This window comes from Brassica napus, chromosome A1, assembly GCF_020379485.1.
Source record: "Brassica napus cultivar Da-Ae chromosome A1, Da-Ae, whole genome shotgun sequence".
Lineage (NCBI taxonomy): Eukaryota > Viridiplantae > Streptophyta > Magnoliopsida > Brassicales > Brassicaceae > Brassica > Brassica napus.
In genome coordinates, this window is record NC_063434.1 from 5,563,196 (window position 1) to 5,584,285 (window position 21,090).

Here is a 21,090-nt window from a genome sequence, read left to right on the forward strand (position 1 = left end):
CCAGAGTGAATGCATCTCCCAGAGATGTGAAGGCTTCCTTTCATTATCCATGCATGCTGTTATGTATAAGTATAACCTTAGATTAGTCAGAGTTATGTGGACCGTCATTAGTGGCTTGTGGGGTTATGATTGGGACCAAATCTTCCTACTTGGAAGGCATATAGATTGGTAAGTAAAGAAAATATCATAATATATAATTACTAAACACAAGTTGAAACTGACTCTTTATGGGATCCTAAAGTGACCAACATTTAGTGTGCTTGGCGCGTTGTTGTGTCCATTCAACATTTCCAATATAAAGGCACTAATTATCCATCAAATACAACTTTGTAAATATTAATAATAGTAAATTCTCTTTTTGCTTCTTTTTATTTATATCCTGTCATCAGCAGTGGAAGGTGCTTCTTCCACAAAATAAATGACAGTTTCTGACTTGTTCATTTGGTGATCATCATGGTTCTGCTTTCTTCCTTCTGGTTTTGTTTGGTCTTGGTCTTTGGTTATGATTGCCTCAAGTTGTTGTTGCTGCTTCTTTACTTTGGTCTTATTGGCTGATATAGTCAAGGCTCCTAGTCCAAGGATGGATAAGCAACCTGACGCTGCAAAGACACCGTCTTTGACAAGGTAACAATCTTCTTCAAGCCATCCTTCTCCGAAAGGCTGCAGTCGGCTCATGCTTATTGCAGTACTCAGAATCAAAACCACGACCACAAAATTCGACCTAATATATAGCCACATAGGTAAGAACACAAACCTCAAAAGATATTCAATTTCTATCTTATACAGCTTCGATGATAGATACTAGATATTACTTGTTTATTGTAGTCTTAATTAAAGTAATCATGTGTGGATAGAGACCAAACCAAACCAAAACCACTTTTAGTGTAACCCAAAACACCCGAACTAAACCGTTTTATATTTATTAAATTTTTATATTTCATAAATATATCTAAGAATATATAACCTTATTACATCAGTATATTATTCTAAATTATTATTTCTAACTAAACCTTACTAAAGTCAAATTGTATCAAACCAAACCGACGTACAAATGGTTTTATTTGATTTTCAGTGTATAAAATCTTAAACCGGAAAACAAACTGTAATTCAGAGCATCAACGCATAGTTTAAAGCACCTCATAGGACAGTAGCCCTTTCAGTTATTTACGTTAGTAAAAAGAGAGATTTGAGAGTAATATTTTTTTTACCAGGAGAGAATCAAAAGAACAGTTGGTAAAGTAAGATTAGTAATCTTGTAACCATCTTCTCTTTTGGTTCCTGTCCTGTAAATTCGGAACACAACTATGTTTCCAACGATCTGAGCAACACAGAAGCAAAGAACAGCGGCTGTTCCGAGCCAAAAAGCATGGCTTCTTGGTATATGACAGGTCCTCTCTGTGTCCCATCGAACGTCTTCTTTCTACAGACATGGATATTTCAGAAAACGTTGGTTTGAACTTTTCGATTAACGAAACACAAAAAGAGACTTTTAATGGAAGTTAGCTTACGTGGTACCTTTGTTCTATTGAACTCGGCTATAAAACATGTGATGAAGGAAACGAGACCAAGAAGGAACACGACCGAGTGGAGAACATGGTTGTGCATAGTTTCTAAATCGTTGTACCCTGTAAGATTTGTGGATGCACGTATATATGTATAACTCTACAACATAAATGTTTAATCTTATTTGTCAACTAAACAAGAGTGGGAAAGGGCCAAGTAGCTGAATATTCTTAGTTATATCAAATGATATTTTTCAAAAACAAATTTGAAGGAAATAGATGATGGCGTAGTATACTTAGTTATACTGTTATACACATCTTAAAATTTTCGGTTATCTGAGGGAATTACTCAGAGAAATTTTCTTCGTCAACCAAATGAATATAGAAAACGGGGAATATATTCTAAAATGATAATTAAATGATAATTCTGCTAAAATCATTCAAAGGAAAAAGATTTGACTAATTAAAGGAGAGGTCAACGTTGATTATTCAGCCTTTTTAAACAGAGAAAATCAAATGATGACAAAAGACTATGTTATAGATCAAGCCTTCCCAAGTTGTATTTTTCTTAAGAAAATGAAAGTTGGAATTTGGATTTTCAGTTGGCTACTAGGCTTAGAAACATTATCCATTTTGCTTATCTCTACATTTTTTATTTATCAAATTGTTTACTATTCTTTAGTAGTATAAGCTACAAATAAAAGCAAAATGGATATCCCATATGGTAGTATAATATATAAATTCTTAAATATAAGATTCTAATTTAAAAAAAAATTCTAAGCAAAGACGAGGCTTCATTTCTTCCTCTTAAGAGCATCAACAACATTAAGGCCAATACAATAAGCGATAGACTGAACGGTGACCATTGGATTAACTCCTAAAGCCGTTGGAAAAACACTTGTGTCCGCCACAAATAAGCCTTCGACCTCCCAAGTCTCTCCCGTTGGCTTCACCGCAGATACTTCTGGACTAGTTCCCATCCTACAACTTCCCATTTGATGAGCTGAACATATCTGTCCTGACAAATCCTTCAAGCTCTTTGAACTCTCTTCTCTCACAAACCGCTCAATCTCTACCGCACTCGTTGTTTTAACGTTCAAACTCTTCCCTTCTGAGTTATGTGTCCCAATCTCCTCAGCTCCTGCCGCGGTCAAAATGTTCAAGACTCTCTCAAGTCCCTTCTTTAGACTCTCTTCGTCTTCATTGTTTAAGTTGTACTCGATCGAACTCTTGGAGTTGATTGTTCCGGTTCCTTTGTCTCTCAAAAGCGTGAAAACGTGTGCGGTTCTTGAAAATTTGAGCATTCGGCTTTTGAACTCCTTGCTTGATGTCCAAGGAATAACCCCTGAGAACAACCCTGGATGAAGAGAAGGTGTCTGAATCACCGTTTCGCCATAAGAGTTCTTCGTTTCTTCGTTTACAACGCTAGACATTGCGGTCATGATACCTCCTTGGTAGCTCCTTTTTTTCTTCTCAGGCCATTCCTCCTCCTCTGGGAACCATCCCCAAGCCATAACCACTGGATGTAAACAAAGGTTTCTCCCAATGCTACCGTTCTTCAAACCGCTGCGTTTCAACAAATGAGGCGTTCTAAGCGCACCGCAAGCCACTATCGTGGCCCTAGACTCCACCATGTAGATGTCTTTCCCAAACGCAAACGCAATTCCAGTGGATGTCTTTGTCTTCTTCCCACCTTTGCACTCGTACAAGACTTCCATCGCTTCACAACCTGGAAGGATCAAACCGTTACCAGATTCCACTAAATCTACAAGCCAAGTCTCTGAAGTCCCTTGCTTTTGACCTTTCTTGCAACCCAAGCAACAAAACCCACAGTAATGATCCGATGGAGCATTCCTCGGAATATTCTTCACCGGTAACCCTAAATTTTCACAACCCTTCCTCAAGATCTCATTGTTAAACCCTTCTTCTAAAAACTCGCATTGAACACCCATTCTCTCACACACAACATCCATTGCCTCTCGATACAAATGGCTTCCAAACATTTCCAGTTCAGACTTTTCCGACCATTCCTTCATGACATGTTCTGGTGTCTTGATCGAGGCCGACCAGTTAATCGTTGAACCGCCTCCGACCGTAGACCCGGCGAGGATCACTACGTCCATGTCGGTAGTCGCTAATAACCCACCGGATAAGTACATCTCATCAAGTGCTTGTCCTTCATGTAAAGAGAGATTGCTTCGTGCATAGTAGTTTCCTTTCTCCACCACCAAAACTTTGTAACCAGCCTTGGCTAACATTCCAGCCACCACTCCTCCCCCGGATCCTGACCCAACAACCACGGCATCACACTGGATTGTCATCACTGGGTCAGAAATAGATGATCCGTTGTTAGTCCTCTTGTGAGTTGAAACTGTGAACCCGTGACCGGTTAACTTCTTTGTCACTGCTTCTCTAGGGTTTTTGAGATCGATGATGCCATTATAAAGTGGTCCAAAGATCTCATCATGTTTGTTTTTTTTCGTCGTCTTCTCATTTATTTCTTCTTCATGATCACTATGGTCAGAGCTGGGTCCATTGTATCCTATTGCTTTCCACGCCACGTTATTTCCTTTTTCATCCACCTGAAAATAAATTAAATAATCTTAAAGAATTGATTCTTTTGGTAATAATTCTGTACATCAAAATTGACATTTCTTCTGAAAAAGAAATGGTAGCAAGGTGACAAGTTTCATGCTCCCTCTCTGGGTTTATTAGGTACAAATTTTCTTTGATAGGCAATTGTTGACAGGTCCACCACAGGTACATCTTTGGGCCATATATGTTGAAAGAGTTATTTTTTTTTTGCATTTGGACTCATAATTCAAGAATTTAATCTTGATTTGCATTTGGACTCATAACTCAAGAATTTAATCTTGAGAAAGACACCTTACGCCTGAATGCGTTTATGTATTGGGCTTTGGTAAACTCAGATTAAATGTCCCGTCAGTATATTTCCTCCGTTATTTCTTTTTCTTTTAAAAGATGTATTTAAAAGAATATGATAAAGACTAATGTTTAACTCTTTGAATTAGATGGATTTAAAATTTAAAATATGCGAAATCATTAAACATACTTCAGATGTTTCACAAAAAGTATCATTTCAATATTTTTCACAAGAAAATAAGAAAATTATTAAAATGCATTTTTCGTTTTTAATAATCACACTAATGTAATGAATAGTATTTAAGATAAATAAAACAATGTATTTTACAATAAATATTAGAGTATATCCAATGTAAAATTTAATTTTTTCTCCAAAATAGAGAAACTACAAGTTTATTACTCTGTTTATAGAGTAAATACATGTTTATTCTATAATAGAGTGGGTTTAAAATATATCTTATTCCATACTCCATTTTGAAATATATTATGGAGTGCAGCGAGAAATGATTTTATGCATAATAGATATAATTTGCATTGAAATAATAAATTCACATTTTTTATATAACAAAAAAAAGTCAAAATATCATTTTTACCAAACAGAAAGAGTAAATCTTACAGGAACATAGGGACCCTATTTTTTTTTTTGTATATGTAAAAAAAGGGACCATATGTATATGTTAAGCAAAATTTGTAACGGGAAACTAAGATTTGGGTATTTTCACCTGAGTAAAGAAGACAAAGGCAGTGATAAGTTTGATGGACCTAAAGAACATTCTAAGGAGTATGAAATAGCTTGAAGCCCAGATGAGCAATATTTCTTCTCTCTGTGTCTCCGGCAGCCAGCAGAATCTCCTGAAGTAAGGATACTCGCCGGTGAAACTTCTCCGACCACACATGACAAGACTTCCGATCCAAGTGGAGAGTGACCACAGTCCTACTCTTAAAATCCACTTTTTTGGGTGGTGAAGTCTTTCACTCATTAACCTTGCCACCTATTGTTGTGAATTTATGACATAAGAACAAAACGTTAAAGAAAATTATATTTTTTAAACGAAGATAATAGTTTTTGTTTATTATTTTGCTTTTTTGGCTAATGCAATTATGACAAGTAAAAAAGACACTGAATTGGTCCTCGAAGTAATATTAATAATTTAATACAAACATATACTTCTTCCGTTTCAAAAAGATACATATTTTAGTTTTTTCACACATATTAAAAAAACACATTAAAACTTGATTCTAAATACATTATTTTTTTTTGTAAATAATAACTTTTCATAACTTTTAACCAGCTGAAATTCAAGAACACCATTAACTTTTTTGAAACTTACAATTTTTCATTAAATAATACGTTGAAAAAATAAAAATTATTGAAACAAAATTCATTTTTTAGAATGTAGATCTTTCTGAAATGGAGAAAGTAATATATTACTGTAATAAACGAAATTGCAAAAAAAAAAAAAAGTAACTAATGTCGCAATCAATTTTGAGATATATTTAGTTGTACTTGAAATCTGTCGGCTCTATACAACTGGGAGTACGAACTATTCTGTTGTCATCTTAAGTAATGATTATTTATTTAGCGATGAAAGGGCTTATTCAAATGCATTGCAACAATAACATATCTAGATTATTTTTACAAAAAAAACTACTACTATCATGCTTTCTATAAACAGATCATTTATAAATTAATCCATTTCTGAATAGTTTGAGCTGTAGAAACAGCTGTTTTAACGTTGTCGAAGCCGGATATGAATCACCTTTGAGAAATAAAAAAAGTTTTACGCTTTATAACAAAAGCAAGATTACAAGAAACTGATTCTGAACCAAGAAAGATTACAAACCAAACACAGTTAACTTATGTTCTACGTCCTGTAACTTTTCATATTGTTTATAGATTGTTAGAAAATTATTCCCAGTTTAATGCTTTGTTACCTAGAACTTAAGAAAATCGAAAAGCAATTTAAGTTCATATTTTTGGGTATTAATGTTAAATTAAGTTCACTGTTTGTTAAAAAAAATCATCAAACGACTGTTTCAAATCAATAGAATTTCAAATCATCAAAACGTATGTTATATTATCTTTTTTATGAGGATTAACTAGCAATATAAATGCAGGTATATATGTAATGTAACATATATTATATATAGTTGGTATCTTGGGTCAAAATATAGTTTTTTTTTTTGAACTGGGGGTCAAAATATAGTTGGTATATATATATATATAGATATATATATATATATATGCTCATGCATGTGTGTAGCATATGTCATTGCGGAAGTATGTAACATGTTTGTATAAATGAAACACTTACACGATCGGGAGTTCCGGTATGAGAAGCGGAGGCGGAGTAATATCCAGCGACGCCGTCATCTAGGTGTCCTACTTCAGAAGCGTCGAGCGATGGTATTAGAGTATCGCAGATCGCAACAAGAGATTCCATCTCACGCGCAGTCATTGAGTTTGCATAAACCGTCTTCGTTTCATCTTCCTGCCGGAGACCTCCAAATTCGACGTCGAATGTTGCTTCCGTCGAATCTTTATGAAGGCAGGTTTTGTTTTGATATTCCATTAACTCAAGATTTTTTTGTTATTGTTTCTGAAAAATATTTTTTTGTTATTGTGACTGGTAAAGTATGTGTGTTATGTGTTTATATAGAAAAGCAATTAAGAGCTAACATATCATTCTAAAAGATATGTATGTATATATTAAACTAAAAATATACGAATGGAATGTATAGTATTCGGACAAGTCATAAATACATCAACCATATCAAATAAGTTTGGTACCAGCAGGAAAATTCGAATACCGGCAAGAACACAGGTTTGGGTCCGGCCGGTTTTATTAAACAAACTAATAAAACTAATACAATTATTTGTTAGCTTTTCGTGATTTAAGAAAACAAAAATCTCATTCTTAAAACGAACTTAGTCAAACTTCTACGAACTCTATCTGGACTAAAGAATTATTAGTTCGAATTGGAGTGTCCAGTTCTGTTTCGGTTCTTTTTTTTTGGTTTTTAGTATTTCAGTTTATGAAAAAATAACTACTATATTAAAATTATATATATTTTAGTTTAGTTCGGTTTATATACCGATAATTTTTGGTTTATTCAGTTTCATACAAAAACCATGAATATATTATATTTTATAAAATTTTGTTTCAATTTATATTATTAGATATCGACTTTAATAAAACATGAAGATATTTTAGTTTTTAAGTAGTCTATTTTTTCTTCTACTATTTAAATAATTAGTAAAAATATTAATTTAATAATAATAACAGTTTTTCATATAATCAAAACAAGAAAATTCCATAATATTATTAAATAACTAAATATTAGCGCACATATTTGTCAACGAAAAAAAAGTAAATATTATGTTTTTTTTTAATTTGATAAAAATGAAAAATAACTTTTAACTTAAAATAAAATATTAAATTACTAAAATCAACATTTTAAGTATGAATATCATATCAATAAAATAAATTATGTATATATTATTAACTATCTCATATAATTTACATATAGTTATAGTATTATATATTAATTAATCAGTTTATTTGGTTTGATCGATTTATATGTCAAATTATATCCATATACCACGGTTTCTTAAAAGTAACATTCATTCGGTATATTCAGTATTGCCAAATACAAATCATTTTTTTTTTATTTTGGTTTGGTTTTAATTAGTTCAATTTTACCAGATTAAACATCCTTAGTCTCTTTTTTGGTTAAAATTGAACACCATTAGTTAGAATTTTAACAGTGTAGATATTTTGGATGGAATTTTGGTTTTTGTCCACCAACTTGGTATATAATCTAAGAGATTTGAGAATTGTCAAGAGTTACAACCTGAACCCCAATTAAAATATCAACAACGATTCACAGAAAAGCAAACATAACTGCGAAAAAAGAAACAGGACTGATCCCATAACACCAAATTGATTATAGATTCTAACGTCGTTCCAACATGCATTTTCGAAAAGAACTACTACATTTCATACGTCGTTCGGTATAGAAGAAAAACAAATGGGATATTTATACCTTATACATTTTACGGATATTTATTTGTGTCTGTATGATTGTATCCTAGGTCAACACGAACGAAACTTAGAGGATGAGCCATGTAGCCTTTAGTAAGATTCTAATATTTCAAATAATTATTATGTGTCTATATAAAGAATATGGAATTTTTATTTTGTTCAGAAGTTTACAAGGCTATGAACTATTTTAATGTTCACATTGATTATAGTTTTTAAAGAATACAGTATGTTCTAAATATTATTATTTTTTTGCATATTCCAGGACACGTACGTAATTCAAATAAAGATGTGTGCTGCAGTATGCGAAGTGATTCTGGTTATATCCGCAAGTTAAAATATACTAGGATAAGACTCGCGCCTTGCGCGGGATTAAGTTATTATTTTTGTTATATTTTGGAGAATGAAACAATAGTTTGGCTTCATTTAGATTACGGGTGTTCAATCCGGATATCGGGTTGGTTTCGGTTCGGTTCGTTTTTTTTTGGTATTTGGTTAGTAAAATATAACTACTATTCTAAATCCATATTTACTTTGACTTTAGTCTTTCACATACTTTTGAAAGATTTCAACTGGACGACTAAATTGATCAGCCAATCTTGTTGCTTTAAATCATTAGTGTTTATATATATATATATATATATATTATTTAGTTTGAATATTTATTAAATAAAAATTCATATGCGTTATATCTTATGATCATTTTTAACTTATTATAACAAAAAAATAATCTATTGATCACAAAATTTTCAGAGTGGGAATATTTAAATTTCTAATAATATATAGACGTTTTGAAAAATTCAAATATAACATATAAGAAAAAATATAAATGTTTTTATTATATATTTAATGTAATTTTTAATATCTTTCAATAATATAAAATTAAAAAAAAAGAACTAAGATACCAAAATTGTTATCAAATATTTATTATTCATAATAATTAATTTTCATATATACGTTAATCATATTAGGTAATTTCGTAGCTTCTAATTAAGGAAAGTGCAAAAACAATTTTGGTAGATTATTTATCAATTCGATAGTTAGTTTAATAAAAAATATAATATAAGTCAAGATGGACCAACCTATTTTTCTAAGAATAGTATATTTTACATAGTCATTTATTAAATGAGAATTTATAATCATACAGTTCTATGATCATTCATATCATTTTATAACTGAATATTTAAATCATCGATAACAAAAATTTCAATGTGAAATCTTTAATAAGTTTATAATTTATAAATGTTTTTGAAAATTCATTGAAAGTTTTAATATTAAAATATTTATGTAATCTTATGGTATATAGTATAATCTATATATATATATAAATATATATGTTTTATTATTAAATGATATTTTTTACTCATATGGTTTTAAAATAATGTGTATCTTCTTATAATATTAAATAAAAGTTCATATTAATACAATTTTATGATCATTTGTAACTTATTATGACAAAAAAAATAATCTATTGATCACAAAATTTTCTGAGTGGGGATCTTCAAATTTCTAATAATTTATAGACGTTTTGAAAAATTCAAAATATACATATAAGAAAAATTATAAATTTTTTTATTATATATTTAATGTGATTTTTAAATATATTTTAATAATATAAAATTAAAAAAAGAACTAAGATACAAAAATTGTTATCAAATATATAAGGGATTTTAAGAGTAAAATAATCCTTTTATTTTTTAATACAAGTTTTTTTAGAATTATATTTTGTTTTAAGTTATTTTTACATTCTTATGTAATTTTGTATTTATTGGATCTGACCAATTAAATTATACAAAAACTGTATGATTTGTTAAGTTATATCGAATATATATAATATAATAATATTTTAAAAGTAATAACTTTCTTAATGTCAATGCTTTTTTCGTTAAAACAAGTTATACAGATGGAGTACATACTATACTATGGATTAAAACATGAAATACCAGCACTTTACTTATTGACACAGAACAAAAGTTACTAAGAAAATAGTATTGACAAATGAGATAATCTAGTGAACAAAATAGAGATTTGGGAAAATATCATTTAGAAAATTACATAGTCACACATATCGACAAAATAATATATTAAAAATTATATGAATTATGTGAATCACATGAAAATATATCGAAACTAATATATAAACTGTATTGTTAACACTGTAAACCTAATTTTGAAATCCAGAAAAGTGTGTCGGATTTGAAATTGACACTGTCTAGTGAAAACTGATTTGAGAAACAGATCATAACACATATTTAAATGATTAAAAATGAATACATTAATTAAACCTTCAAAATGTAATGTTATACAATAAAGAACATGTGATAGCATGCTAAATGTCATCTGAACTTGTCAGGTTACAAAACAAGTACTTCCTCTATTCCTAAATGTAGAATGTTCTAAAGAATTTTAATGTTTCAATATATAAGATATTTTTATTTTTCTAGTTAATTTTTCTTTTATTAAAAACGGTGCAACCAATCACATTTAATAATCTATTTTGTAATTGGTTGAATATCATTAGTTTATAGTTTTAATGTTGTTTTCTAGACAAAAATTAACTTTTCTTAATATGTATGTTTTTAACTAAAGGGAGTATATTTTATAGCTATCAAAGTTAATTCAAAGATTTTGTCATGTGATTTATATAATTTTTATTTTATTGTTTTTGTTCATACAAAGCATGGTCATGTAGTAATATATTGTTTGTGTAGTTTGCAATCATTTTTTTCTTTAAAATGATACAAAGAAATTTTTTTCTTTAAAATGATACAAAGAAAAACGTGTTTAAATCATTGTTTACAATGGAAATGAAAGGGAAGGGGAGTTGCTATCAACAATTACACAAATATATTGCCATAACATTTAATGATCAAAGCTGATTTTCACACAAAATAAAAATAGAAACGAAAAAAGGTACAAAGGAAAAAAATGTCTTAACACCTTGAAGTTTTGTTGGAAGCCCTCGAGGCTGATTCATACATGTGAATGTTGCCAGATATGAGACTCAAAATATCAAAAGGTACTGATAAATCATATATTCGAAATTTTAATTTAAGATATTTGGTAATAAGGTTTTAAAAAAATAACAATGTTCATAAATATGATAGCCATCGATAAAGTCTAAAGATCATGAAATGATCCAACGACTGCACAATCTGAGTATGAAACAAAAGAATTGAATGTAGAAGACAAAGTCACGGTACAGTTAACAATACCTGTCTTCCATAATCATGCCATTCATTATGTTTCCGATTTTCGTCCAGATTTGGTGTTATTTTTTTTTTCTCTTTTTACGTAAATTATATAAGTGCATTGATATCATCGATTGTCCAACGCAAGTTGACGTTGGGGTAGATATGGTATTTAATAAAAGTTATGATCTCAGACTTTTAAATCATTACGTGTAAAAATTGCGTTTTTTCTTCATATCTAAAACTAAAATTCACAATGGTACTAAATTATTACGTAGAGAAAATACCCACAAGTACGGGTATGGTTTATTACCGGACGGAAGTTCTGAGTTCTGATTTTTGTAAATTTATATTTAATCAGAAATGCATCATTATGTATTTTGATTATTATTTAGTAATATATAACAAGCATCTTATTTTTGTTAACCTAATTTATATATATGTAAAACATAAATTATAATTTGAAATGTAATTTCTTAAGTAATATTTTGTTTCTGACATGTTTATAAATTTTTTTATTTACTCCAAGCTGAAAGCAAAATAAAATAAAAATAGGTTGAAAGAAGGGTTTATTTGTTAAATAACAAAAAAAAGTAAAATTAGTTTTCTAGAAAGAAGCTAAAGAGATATGAACAGAAAAGTAGAGAGAGTGTGTGTTTTTGGTTACTTAGTCAATTTTGGATTTTTTATGTCACTGGGTGTAATTTCCCCTGAAAGAATGTATGCAAGTGAAAAAACGAATGGTTTGGGGCTACGATCGCCTAAAGTAGTTAACAAAGCTTCTTTTTTTTTTGCTTAAATTGTACTGTAGTTAACAAAGTTACCGGCTTGAAGCCTTAAACTTATTTGGAGAATCATCTCTTCTCAATTTTAATTGTTGTTGATTCTTGAAGGTACACACCATTAATAAAGGGGCCGAAAACTCACTGTATAATATATATTTTTAGGATTAAAGAAACCGTTTTTAATATGTAAAGAAGTTTTCTTAAAAGTAAATTGAATATTAGGTTTTGATGCTATAAAAATACATGTATAAACTTTTATAAGTTATTCATTCACATAATCAATATATAAACCGTAAGAACATGTATTTTCATTTCTCTATATGTTATATATGTGTTTTTCAAGTTTGACTCCGTTTATTCTCAACAATTGTGGACGAGATAGATCAAAGCATATCTGTTCGTAAAGGCCTAATCTGGTTATTAGGAGAGAACATTTATTGAATGTGGAAGAAAATGGCAACGTTTTCCACAAGTGGACATAAAAGTGGCAGAGATAATTCAATTTGGTATGACTTACGGTTGAAATAGGGTCATCTAAAAGAGCTTTTAGGTGATTGTGGTTCAATTGATTAAGTCATTGCAGATAGCTCAACAGTAAAAGAATTTTTCCAACATCATATAGGCAAAAGAGACAAAGGTACAACTATTAAAGGAGATGGAGAGGATAAAAAAAATAGCAATGCATGGGAGCAGGAGGATAATACGTTATATAGATGCAAAGAAGGCAAGATACAAGAACAGTTTCTCTCGTTCAAGGAAATTTGGAGATCTAATTCATGAATTTTAACCTTACATGTGACTCTATAACTTAATATTCGATAAATTAATATACACGCAAAAATATTAAAAAAATTTGGTCCCGAGTAAAATCGATTTAAAATATGATACAAATCGATAAAATAATAAAATAATATTTTTTTAAAAATTCTATATAAATATATAGTCATACTTAAATCATAAATTAATGATTTAAATATATATGGTTTAAATAAGTACAAACAAAACATTGTATTATTTGCATTAAATTCGCAATAGAGTTCATCCCTATTTTTCTTGACACTTCAATATATTTTGATAATATTTAGTAGAATCATATCTAAAATCACGTTTAAATTCTATGAAACAACATCTCGTACATATCAAATAAATATAAGAAAATGATAAAAGTAGAATTTCTAAACTTTAATTAATCTATATACGACAAAATCAACTTTTCTTATTTTATAAAAAATACTTTAAAAATAAAGAAATCAAAATGAATACTTTTTATAAATTAATTAAATACCATAATTCCAGAATTATTAATTTATATAGTTTTTACCGTAGATGAGTATGGTTCTCCCATGTCACACCAAAACACTTGTCCTACAATTGGCTACGATGCAATAGACTTTTAGCATCTGAAAGAATGATAATGTGGAATGTAATGTATACAACTTGTCTTCTGTATTCTGATCCGCATAAGACTTAGTCAACACCTTTTTTTGCTTGCCAATTTGGGATCTGCTAGTTCGCAGGATTCTTAAAGAGGCCTATACAACTAATTGGAATGACATTGTTCAATGCATTTCAGATACATCTCTATACAACACCTCGCATCCTTGATGCACTCACATCGTCATGGTAATGATCATGTGAATCCATTGCCTGCTTTAGTTCAGTGACAAAGCAACAAACCAGACTGCTATATATACATTAGACAAATCGGAGACCAGACACCTCGATGAATGGCTTCAAACTTTGGAATAATATAATTTTCAATTTTTCATTGTATTCATTGTTTCATACATACAATGCAACTACTCTAAACAGTGACACTTCATGTAATACATGCTTTGACTGAATAGATTTTACACATTCAAAAAAGGAATAAAAGTAATCTATTTTTTTTTTGTAAATATCCAAACTCTAGATTCGGATTGCTGTATATTTTGATTACTTTTTCAAAAAGTACAATATAGGCAAAAGAGAATGTGAAACTTTACTAAAACATTATACACATAATACAAAGTGTCATTTGTTTAAAAAAGGCAACAGGATTAACTCAGTGTGAGCCATTGAGCCTAGAGAGCAAGAAGAGACAAGCCGAAGAAAGAAAGATAGAAGCAGAGATACATAGCAAATCCGCGACAGAAGTGATGGCAACTTTCCTGCTCTTGTCGAACAAACCAATCAACAGTAGCATCACTATAACATGTCCCAGCTTCGTCTTCAGCTCACTAACTGTTTTCACCTCTAACCATTGAGGTCGCTCCTGAAGAAAACAAAAAAAGGATTTAGCATAACCAAAAAGGAAATTTTTGATCCATTATAAAGATTCTTAAAAAAAAAGAGCAACCTTTAAGGGGAACATGCCAAAGAGACTCGATCTATTGGAAACACTGTCGTGTGAAATGGTTTCCGAAGTTGTGAGGTTGCTAATGAAGAGCTCGTAAAGGCCCATCCCGAAGACCAACATCACAGTTCCTAGAAGGTATGTATCTACAAATATGTTGTGTAGCATCATATATGATTTATCAATAAAGTTTCTGTGCATATAATAATATGCTCTTACAAAAGAAGTAATAACAACAAACTTTCTCACCTATGGCTTCTACCAGAAGTAATATCACCTTCCCACGGTTCACAGAGTACTGCACAAACGAGTCTCCGACGTACTGACATCCCTGTACCAATCAAATGTTAGAGGAACAGCAAAATAGTTTATAGAGTATATAATGTGTTGCTTCTGTAAGATTAAAAAAAATTAGGACATTCTTATGCATATTCCAACACTATATCATCTAAACCAGAGAGAGAGAGAGCAAGAAGAGAATCTGCAGTGGCTTTTACCTTGATGAAACACAGAACCGATCCCAAAAGAGATCCTAAAGTTCCAAGAAACGCCATGAATCTACATTGATAAATGACCTGAAAAAACACATGTTCTCTTATTCGTTGAGCCATTCATATCCCTTATAACTGATAAAAAAAAAAGACAGCCTTTACCAAACATCAATCAATGTTATGATCTTTAGTAATCATCCCTTTTACCTTTGGTTTCCTTTAAAAAAAAAAAATCTCTATCTTTTAACTAAGAACACATTATAACCTCTGCTTCAAACTATAAACAACCAAATTCAAATCCTTAAAGTTAACAATTTTATCGATTAATTCACTAACTAAATGGAATCTGGAATCGACCCTTTTTTTTTACCTTCTCAATCCCTTCTTCTAAAGCTTCCAGTCGATTCGTAGAATTCGATGTCACAGCCGCCGATGTAGAACTAGAGGCCACTGGAGAAGAGAGAAACCTCCCCGGAGAACTTAAGCTCCAAGCCAATCTCTTCGTCGGGAGATTCAAGCCAGGTGAGCTTGATTTCACGAGCCTCTTACCGTGGAAGATCATTCCCGAAGGCGATGGCGCGGCGATAGCATTATTAGCGTTTATGGTCCGGCAAGGAGGAGTTGTCATGGCTGCTGCTAAAGGGTTAGACGAGTCGTTGTTGAGTCAAACAAGGTGTGGAGCTTGGGGGAGGGGGAGAGAGTAGAAGAAGAAGATAGTTAGAGATTGAGAGACGTGTTAAGGAGACAGGAGATTAGTTGTACGGTGTCTTACGATTCCACTTGGACGAAGTGATTTTTAACGGTAATGATTGATGAAACTACACACTTTTTGTTTTAGTCAGTCACGCGGGTAATTTCTACAAATATCTTCATACAATCCAAACGCAGACGCGGGTTTCCCACAAAAAGTTTTGTGACTGCGTTTTAATTCTAAACCTTCTATTTTTATTGGTTTTCCGGTTTACTGATTACTGATTACTGATTACTGATTACCGGTTTAATTCATAAAATTAATATAGTTCTCAGTTATATCTCTTCTGGCTAGATAATAAACTCATACTAGTGCGTGTCCTTTCCTTAGTGAGTCTCAGTATTCAAACTCAATTTGAGATTGAATTCATAAGATTTTTTTCCACTGGCATACATGTGCAATCTCAACGGCTAAGATTTCTCAAGTTTAGGTTTAACCGCATGATCTTGTCCGCATGGGCTAATTTCATAGCCAGCAATACGAAACTACCTTCTTGTTATCTTAAGGCTGATCATTTCCGAAAAGGCTCACAAGCTTACTGTAACATCATGACTGTCCACGACTAATGGACTGTCCACTCCCGTTCACTCGGTTCGTGAACTCTATCCCATTTTACGATTGATGCATTAATTTTTTAATGTCTGAAAAATTTATTTACTGACTCTGCAATCACCGCATGACATATATCTGTTTTTTTGGCCTCATTCATAAGTATCACAAATTTAGTAGGTTGTCTATCATTTCACTACTCCAGTTCAAGCACGTTTAACTCTAGAGTTCTAAACGGATGTGTGACGAAAAGAATAAGTCAATTTTAATGACATCGATAGCCAAATCAATTTTTTAAAACATTTTCATATATCACAGTTCGGGATGATCACGATCATTTTACAAGAAAATATAAGTGGTTTATTAAAATTTGGGGCTTCATACTAGAGTTTTTGGTCTTATGGTATTTGTGTTGGGCAATTTGTTTGCGACAACTGCAAACCTATTTTCTCTTAACACCCATTAAGTAAAAATCATTCTGTTCAGTGTGATTTGATTCGTAGTTTTACATCCCAAGAATGCTCATATGTATGAACTTTCTCTTATGTTCTACTAATGTTCTTGTCTTCCGTATCAAGTTGGACTCAACACTTTACTTCTTTTTTTTGGTCATCTGAAGATTATATTAAAACATGTGAAATGCGGTCGTATACAACACTTTCCTTCCAGAGACAAAACCCGGTAAAGATCAAAAGAATTCCAGAGCCATAAGAAAATTCTGAACGAAAACTAAAATACAAAGATGAAAGAAATTCTAAAACATAAGCCTCGAGTCATAAGAGTGGAGTAGCCTTGATGATTGCAATTGACACAAACGAACACACCGACCTCCTGCATGTTTTTAATCTTCTTCTTTTTTTGTCAACTGTCGATGTTTTTATTCTTTATGCTCAAGTATCTTGAGACTCAACTTGTTCATGCTCGGGTTCATATCCCCACCAAATCTTATCTTTGTGAAAATGCAATCAGTGACAGTGAACCAATGTTATTTAGTACCTGAACAAACTAAACCTGACTCGTGCATAACCAAAATACTAAAAATATATTTGCGATTTCACGCGACTTCTTTTGTAATGTTCTCAATGCTAAATAAACAAGAGAGATTTGTTGAGATCTTTCGGAATATCTATATTATTAAAACTGAAGTACCTTTTAGTACTGTTTGGAAACTTAGATAGTATATTAAATGAAAGTTGTTTGGAAACAAGGATAGCAGATTAAATATATTTTTTTATTTACATATTTAGTCACTGTATTTCTTTCTCATTTACAGATTCTATCGTTTGGAAACTTAGATAGCAGATTAAATGAGAATTGTTTGGAAATACGGATAGCAAATTAAATATATTTTTTATTTGCACATTTAGCTATTGCATTTCTTTCTTATTTACAAATCTGCCGTTTCACTTAAAATCAAAAAAATTAAATTAATTACAATGAATTATTATTTCTTTTTTACAAAAATTAAAACACAAACTGTAAAATATAGTATATATTAATTTGCTACAATACAATTTTCAAGAAAAACAAATATCATAAAATTAATAATAATTCATAAAAACCTACTGTAAAAAATTAAATCATTTTAAATAAATAAACAAAAAAATCAATAGGTTAATATTTGAATATTACAATTACATCAAATTGCATCAAGTTATAAAATTACAAATATAATATTACGTACAGATAAAAAATTATTATCAAACATCGATATTATAATATAATATATTCTACTCTAAATATATTTTACAAAACATAAAAATATAAAAGGACATTTTATAAAATAATGGTTTATAAATTTACATTGAACGCAAGTTAAATCCAACACCCGTGCGGGGGCACGGATCAAAATCTAGTTCTTTTTATTATCTGAGATTAAAAATATCAAAAAGTGTTGCAGATAAGATTTGTAATGTGAAATTTTCAAGTTTGAGATGGAGAAAAACAAACTGTCGGCGCCGTAAAAGACTGGAAAATACCAGTATACATTCACATACATTGGTCTAGAATCTATACCATGAAATAGACTGTGCACATTTGTCTATTATCACATAATAGAATCTGATCAATACCATTAAAAGAGGATCATTCACTTAATGAAAATTACAGTTTCTCAAAAATACCCTTATTTTTACAAAGGATGAATAAAATTCATTAATGGCATTTAAGTCTTTTGGTTTTGGGCCTACATGTACATCTAAATAGATCTATAAATAATGGGCCTATGTATATTTAAAAGATATACTAACTTTAAATATAATATATGTATAAATATATTACGAACTATAAATAAATTAGCAAACATGAAAATATCATTTTCTTAAATATACATATCAATATTCAAAACAGATCATTTGAATATTATACATTTTTTCAATACAAACCAAAATCATATATCCTACACCATATATCATATACATATTTGAATATCATTTTTCTATTTATAATGTCATTTTATACATAATATTGATATGGCAATTACGAGTGTTCAAGAAAATTTTAAAAACTATATTAAAATTAATTTTTAAATCTAAAATAAAAACACCAACTTATAATAGGTTATTAAAGACGAAATAAACTAATATTGTCATATCAATAAGTTTTTTGTATTATCATTTTTTATTTGGATAACATAACAAAATTTTATCAAATTCTAAGGAATCACTAATTTATGTAATATTAATAAATATATGAGTAATTTAATCAATTTTTTAAAAAAAATTACTATTAAATATTTTGTAATCAGATCAATGGTATCAGATTGCAGGTTAATAGTGAGTTTTTGGATTTTTTACCTGGTTATATCAGATTTTTAATTAACGAATTTTTCATTAAATCCGAACCGGATTATATACAATGTATCGGGTCTATAGGTCCAACCATGAATCTAGGTCAGATATGAAAACAAATCTTAAAACTCAAATATTATCATAGAACAACTACCATATTTCAAAAAAATACCATATTTTGAAGAGAAAAAAAATGATAAAACCCTAAAAACTCAATTGTTATGGTTCGAAACAAAAATAATGGTAATTTGCAAATCAGTTTTCGATTAATAAATGAAAAACAAACAAACCCGCGCTTTCTAAGCGCGGGTCAAAATCTAGTTCTCCTTTAATTTCTTTGTATTTATTATACATATATTCCTATTAAAGTTACTTAGTTTTTATATTTCTAATCATAAAGAACCCCAACGTGAAAATCTGGTGATCATAAATGTTTACGAATATAAATACCAACCTTCTGAATATCCCCTGTTGTGATGTTTCCGAATATTCCGGTTTAAAGAGCACAAATGCTTTACTAATTAAATCAATTATGGAGCAATTTAGGGAAAGTAGTTAACATCATCACTATTCTCTTTCGGCATACCCTTATCCATTGTTCCATTCTTCAATGTTCAGGCACTCTCTTACAACTTTACTATCTACATCATGTATAGTGTACATTATGATTAAGTGGTATAATAAGAAAATAAATTATTGAAGTTGGTGCTTTCTGCTGTAAATAAATTTATAATATGCGTTGGCCAGGATCATTCGTAATTGGTACTCTCAGACTCAGTTTATAACAAATTATCGGTCGTGTTCGTGTATGAGAGAGCGGACATGTAGATTATATCATTATAATCAATATCGTTCATGAGTTTAGATTACCTTATAAAACACAGAACTAAGGTTAGCAAATCTGATTTAAATATTTTAGCTCTGGTAGATAAAAGTTACTAATATTTCACCATACCATAAAAACTGAAAACTTTATAGATTTGAATTGGCTGTAGTTTAAAGTGTGGATAGTTTCGTACTACAAATGGTTAAATGTTAGAGCATGTCCAACGGAGATCCTTAACAAAAAATCCTTAACAAAAAAGTATTATAATAATGTGTGGTCTATTAATTTTAGAGTTTGTGCCAAATTAATCTTTAGCTAAGGATCAGATTTGTTACTGTGCACGGGTTCTACCGCCACGTGGGATCCCCCGATTGACTTTTTTTTTTTTTAGCTAAAAAAATAAAATAAAAATAATAAAATAATTTAAAAAACTTACTTTGGTTATAGAGCAAAGAGTATCAGCATCGTGGATGGTCTTAGGAATTCCAAATGCTAAAGGTTATAAATGAGATATTATTGTTTTCCGTCAAAATACTTCTCTTGTTTTAAAAAAAAAGATCTTTGAACATAGAAAAAAATATCAACAAGGCTATTATTTACATCATAAAGTCAAAAGTGGAAGACGCAGAAGAAGTCCACGTGACATGTACAGATCACGCTCACGTGGGTTAACTGTTAAACCACGTACGAGTGAGAGTGATGATGGCTTTTTCCGTAATTTCCATTCCATTAAAAAGGATAAAAATCTAGGTCGAAAAATTCATATCTCCACCATATAATAAATCCACAGTATGAAAGCGAAGACCTCTTAAAGGTTAAAACACGTGTCAGTAGGTGAATGGATTATTACATGTAATAAATACCCTACGCATTAGGCTAAGGTTGTCTTCGTTTTGATAGGGTTCTAACATTGAGAAACACTATTTCGCCATTTACAAAACCTAA

At 30.4% G+C, this 21,090-nt stretch overlaps 3 protein-coding genes across 3 annotated transcripts; all 3 read right to left on the reverse strand.

Annotated features, from left to right (window-relative positions):
* Positions 1-169: 169 nt before the first annotated feature.
* Positions 170-1,705, reverse strand: LOC106373357 (protein MODIFYING WALL LIGNIN-2-like). Its single transcript, XM_013813544.3, has 3 exons — positions 1,516-1,705; positions 1,209-1,420; positions 170-721 (listed from the first exon to the last, which is right to left on the reverse strand). The coding sequence occupies exons 1-3, from the start codon at positions 1,603-1,605 to the stop codon at positions 373-375; spliced, it is 651 nt and encodes a 216-aa protein (XP_013668998.2). The 5' UTR covers positions 1,606-1,705; the 3' UTR covers positions 170-372.
* Positions 1,706-2,217: 512 nt separating this feature from the next.
* Positions 2,218-7,199, reverse strand: LOC106434275 (long-chain-alcohol oxidase FAO4A). Its single transcript, XM_013875147.3, has 3 exons — positions 6,701-7,199; positions 5,108-5,377; positions 2,218-4,084 (listed from the first exon to the last, which is right to left on the reverse strand). Exons 1-3 carry the CDS (start codon positions 6,956-6,958, stop codon positions 2,297-2,299), a joined length of 2,316 nt encoding a protein of 771 aa, XP_013730601.2. The 5' UTR covers positions 6,959-7,199; the 3' UTR covers positions 2,218-2,296.
* Positions 7,200-14,374: 7,175 nt separating this feature from the next.
* LOC106434366 lies at positions 14,375-16,045 on the reverse strand. Its single transcript, XM_013875248.3, has 5 exons — positions 15,601-16,045; positions 15,237-15,314; positions 14,989-15,070; positions 14,743-14,885; positions 14,375-14,658 (listed from the first exon to the last, which is right to left on the reverse strand). The coding sequence occupies exons 1-5, from the start codon at positions 15,856-15,858 to the stop codon at positions 14,449-14,451; spliced, it is 771 nt and encodes a 256-aa protein (XP_013730702.1). The 5' UTR covers positions 15,859-16,045; the 3' UTR covers positions 14,375-14,448.
* Between the last annotated feature and the right edge of the window lie 5,045 nt (positions 16,046-21,090).

What these genes read in the sequence shown, in the direction of transcription:
- LOC106373357 (XM_013813544.3), bottom strand. Translation starts at nt 1,605, where the DNA reads ATGCACAACCATGTTCTCCACTCGGTCGTGTTCCTTCTTGGTCTCGTT. An exon ending in CCGAGTTCAATAGAACAAAG is followed by an intron (nt 1,421 to 1,515) that starts GTACCACGTAAG and finishes CCATGTCTGTAG; the next exon opens with AAAGAAGACGTTCGATGGGA. An exon ending in GTTCTTTTGATTCTCTCCTG is followed by an intron (nt 722 to 1,208) that starts GTAAAAAAAATA and finishes GCTATATATTAG; the next exon opens with GTCGAATTTTGTGGTCGTGG.
- LOC106434275 (XM_013875147.3), bottom strand. Translation starts at nt 6,958, where the DNA reads ATGGAATATCAAAACAAAACCTGCCTTCATAAAGATTCGACGGAAGCA. An exon ending in ATACCGGAACTCCCGATCGT is followed by an intron (nt 5,378 to 6,700) that starts GTAAGTGTTTCA and finishes TCACAACAATAG; the next exon opens with GTGGCAAGGTTAATGAGTGA. An exon ending in CCTTTGTCTTCTTTACTCAG is followed by an intron (nt 4,085 to 5,107) that starts GTGAAAATACCC and finishes ATTTATTTTCAG; the next exon opens with GTGGATGAAAAAGGAAATAA.
- LOC106434366 (XM_013875248.3), bottom strand. Translation starts at nt 15,858, where the DNA reads ATGACAACTCCTCCTTGCCGGACCATAAACGCTAATAATGCTATCGCC. An exon ending in CGGTTCTGTGTTTCATCAAG is followed by an intron (nt 15,071 to 15,236) that starts GTAAAAGCCACT and finishes TGATTGGTACAG; the next exon opens with GGATGTCAGTACGTCGGAGA. An exon ending in TTGGCATGTTCCCCTTAAAG is followed by an intron (nt 14,659 to 14,742) that starts GTTGCTCTTTTT and finishes TGTTTTCTTCAG; the next exon opens with GAGCGACCTCAATGGTTAGA.